The sequence below is a fragment of the Vollenhovia emeryi genome, unplaced genomic scaffold (genome assembly GCF_000949405.1).
Source record: "Vollenhovia emeryi isolate VEMERY1.0 unplaced genomic scaffold, V.emery_V1.0 DF942905.1, whole genome shotgun sequence".
In the NCBI taxonomy this organism is placed as follows: Eukaryota; Metazoa; Arthropoda; class Insecta; order Hymenoptera; family Formicidae; genus Vollenhovia; species Vollenhovia emeryi.
The window spans coordinates 1-3,383 of record NW_011963461.1 but is presented as its reverse complement, the minus strand read 5'-3'; the positions used below and the strand labels follow the sequence as shown (position 1 = coordinate 3,383).

Genomic DNA, 3,383 nt, shown 5'->3' with positions numbered 1-3,383 from the left:
GATTCTATTATTAATTCTTTGACTTGATTGTTAGTCATTTATTTATTTATTTATTTTCCGCTCCTTTTCGATGCTTTGACCTAGACATTTTTATCACACTGACACTTCTGACAGTCATTCTCCAGCCGTTATAGACAGCGTACATATTTTACCTTTGTGTCTGTTAATTTTATAATCATGACTCACCTCAGGTGGATCATCATTTGGCTACATTTTATATTGGCCTGATTATTTTTAAGGTAATTGAGTGGTTTAGGATTTGTTTTCAATTTGTTATATTATGTATCCGCTGTGACAAACCATATCTTTTACTGTACTCAGTAGGGGAGACCGGGGCTATTTGTCTACGATTTACGCTATTTTCAAATTTACTAAAAAATTAATAAAGATATTTTGCTGAAAGTTTTAATGATGTAACTTCTAAACTTCCCATTAAAAAAAACGTAACTAGAATCGTTAATCTTTTAACAATTTAAAAAGGTGAATTTTTGAAGTGGGCAAGACGAGTGTGGTCAGATGGTCCCATATACGGGGCTATCTGACCACATTTGAGGGGCTATCTGTCCACACAATAAATACTACATTATTTATATTAATTTTAATATTTATTTATAATATTAATTGTTATTAACATATAACACGGAAAAAACTGTCTAACAGTCGGAGTCAGAGCAGTAGGAAGCGTTTTGTGCCGATTTTCTGGCAGGATTCCTGCGTGGTGCCGGCTTTTCTTTATCGGTGGCGTTAGACTGTTTTTGAGCCTGTTGCAAAATCAAGTTAATAAGTTTTTTTTGTTCCCTCAATTCTTTAATTCTTTTTTTTGTATTTGAGGCCTTTGCTTTCTCCTCAGCAGCGTTTTTAGAAGGTGAAGAAGTTAATACAGCGCTCATTACTTTGCGGGATTTTTTAAAAATGATTTTGCGTGGCGATGCTTTTTGAAGAGGGCGAATTAAGTCAATAGGTAACTCCTTACTAGTGGAGGGTTCTGATACAGCTACTTGCGGTGTTAGTTCGATTTGCTGCTGCTTGTCAGAAATAGGTGCCAATTCTGCACTATATTCAGTAGCGTCGTTAGTAGCTAACTTATTGACACTTTCGATGGATACTGATTCTATTTCTCCAATGGGTTTAGATCTGTCAGTTACGCTGGCTGGCAAAAAATCTGATTCGTTGAATATTTCTGAATTGAACGGTTGAATACCTGTCTTTTTGAAACCCGCAACAATGTTTCTTGGTGTAATTGATACTGAAATAGCCGTTTTCACGATTCCTGGGATACTGTGATATGTCATCATTTTTCCAGGATTATTTGTGATCCAACTATCACATGCGGTATTGTAAGCTTTCTTAAAAGGCCCGTACACAGACACATCTAACGGCTGCATTTTGTTACTACAATGCGGGGGAAGAGACAACATTATTATGCCATTTCCCCGTGCAAAATTTATTGCTGCAACACTTATATGCGATGAGTGATTATCTAACAGCAAAAGGACGGGCCTTTCCTTTGAGCATCTACTGTACATGGCAAAGTGCTTGAGAAATTCCACGAAAATATCTTCATTCATCCAACCGCTAGGATTTGCGCTGCCAGTACTACCTACTGGTCCATGTTCCACCAAAAAACTCGCATATTTAACTCGAGGAAAAATAAAATATGGAGGTGTTGAATGGCCAATAGCATTTACAGCGACAATCATGGTAACAAGTTTACCCCGCTCACCCGAAGTTATTCGACCAGTCTGACGCTCACCTCTTTTACCAACGATCTTTGTTGGTTTTTGGACCGTTGTGACACCAGTCTCATCACAATTCCAAATTTCAGCAGATGTAAAAGGATATTCGTCTAAGATTTCCTTTAAATTATCAAAAAATCTTTTAACAGTGATTGGGTTAAACGCTGATACTCTCGCAAGACTCGTTGCTTCAGGGGTACGAATAGATAAAATTGGATGTCTTTTTAAAAAAGACGAGAACCAATCGACGCCAGCCCGTTCATTTTCAACCCAAGATGGTGGCATCTTAGCTTGGATAAATGTTCCGTACGAATAAGCCACTTGTCGTACTTCTCTCGGCGTAAGTCCAAAATAAATTGCATTTGCTCGTAAAATATAATCGACAAGATTTAATTCTTGTTCAGTATTAAAAACCTGCAGAGAATAAGTTATTATATCGTGTAATATACACATTAATAAACTTATGTATTTGGCTTTCAGGCTTTCGCGGCTGTTGTCTTCTTTAGTCTTCATGGCTTCATCAGGGCCCTGATGAAGCAGACTGCAACGCCTGCGAAACGTCGGCACCACACTGCAAACGGACGTGGCAACCATCCGGAAGCCATGAAGACTAACTTATGTATTTATTAACATTTTAGAAAATTTTAATTATAAGTATCTACAATTTAGAAAATGCTCTTTTAGAAAAAATTAATATTTGAAATAGAAACTAAAGTTAAATAATTTAAAACATTTAGTTACTTGACGTGTTTTTTTAAATGAAAATTTGGTGACGATTCTGTAATGGAAGGATCAAGTAACTGTTCGCAAGTTACTTTTTTACAATAGCGAGTGAGAGTGCGAACATTTATTCCGAAATCTAACGCTGTTTTGCGATAAGATTGTCGCTCGATTTTTATTCTTTTTACTGCTTGAAGAATAACTTCATTAGGTACATCTACCTTAAATGTCTTTTTTTTGTAGTTACGCACCATTATCTCTAAAAAAGAAACAATCCATCATTAAAGTGTGTGGACACATTACCCCATTAAAAATAAGACACATAGCCCCGACCATATTTTCAATCTTTAACATGTTGCAAATTTTAAGTTATGCAAAATTAAAAAATTTGACGCTTCTCACATCTAATAACTATATATTAATTAATAATATTATAAATTACTTACTTTAATTTGAGTTAAAATACTGTCGCACAATCAATTATTCGACCGTCGAAAAATGTTAATAACCGTTTTCGATTTCTCTTAAACGTACGTAACGTCTGTGAAAAGCATCGCAGGAAAACAAAAGCTTGTAAATCACCTACGTAGAGCTTTTTCAACAACTCGTTAAAGTGATAGAGACATCTACCTCATAATATCTAAGATAGCAGTACTGTGGACACATAGCCCCCGTAGACAGATAGCCCCGGTCTCCCCTACTTGTGATCTTGTTTCATATTACATATTGTATTATTATTTTACCCATTTTGATTGTCTATTAATTTAACTTGTATTATTTAATTTGTATCTTCGACAAGTCTGTAATCCCGTTCATCGGTTTGTTCATTTTAGAATGTGCTTGGAAAGGACGAAAACCCTTGATCGAAACGTTGCACTGTATATGTTTTTATTTAATTTATTAAACATGTATAGACAGATTTATTTA

General features: G+C 35.4%; 1 protein-coding gene across 1 annotated transcript; it reads right to left on the bottom strand.

Annotated features, from left to right (window-relative positions):
• Positions 1 to 973: 973 nt before the first annotated feature.
• LOC105567310 lies at positions 974 to 2,150 on the bottom strand (the record flags this gene model as incomplete). The annotated part of the gene is made up of 1 exon (XM_012022090.1): positions 974 to 2,150. A coding segment is annotated over one exon (1,177 nt), but the record flags the coding sequence as incomplete, so codon positions are not given.
• Between the last annotated feature and the right edge of the window lie 1,233 nt (positions 2,151 to 3,383).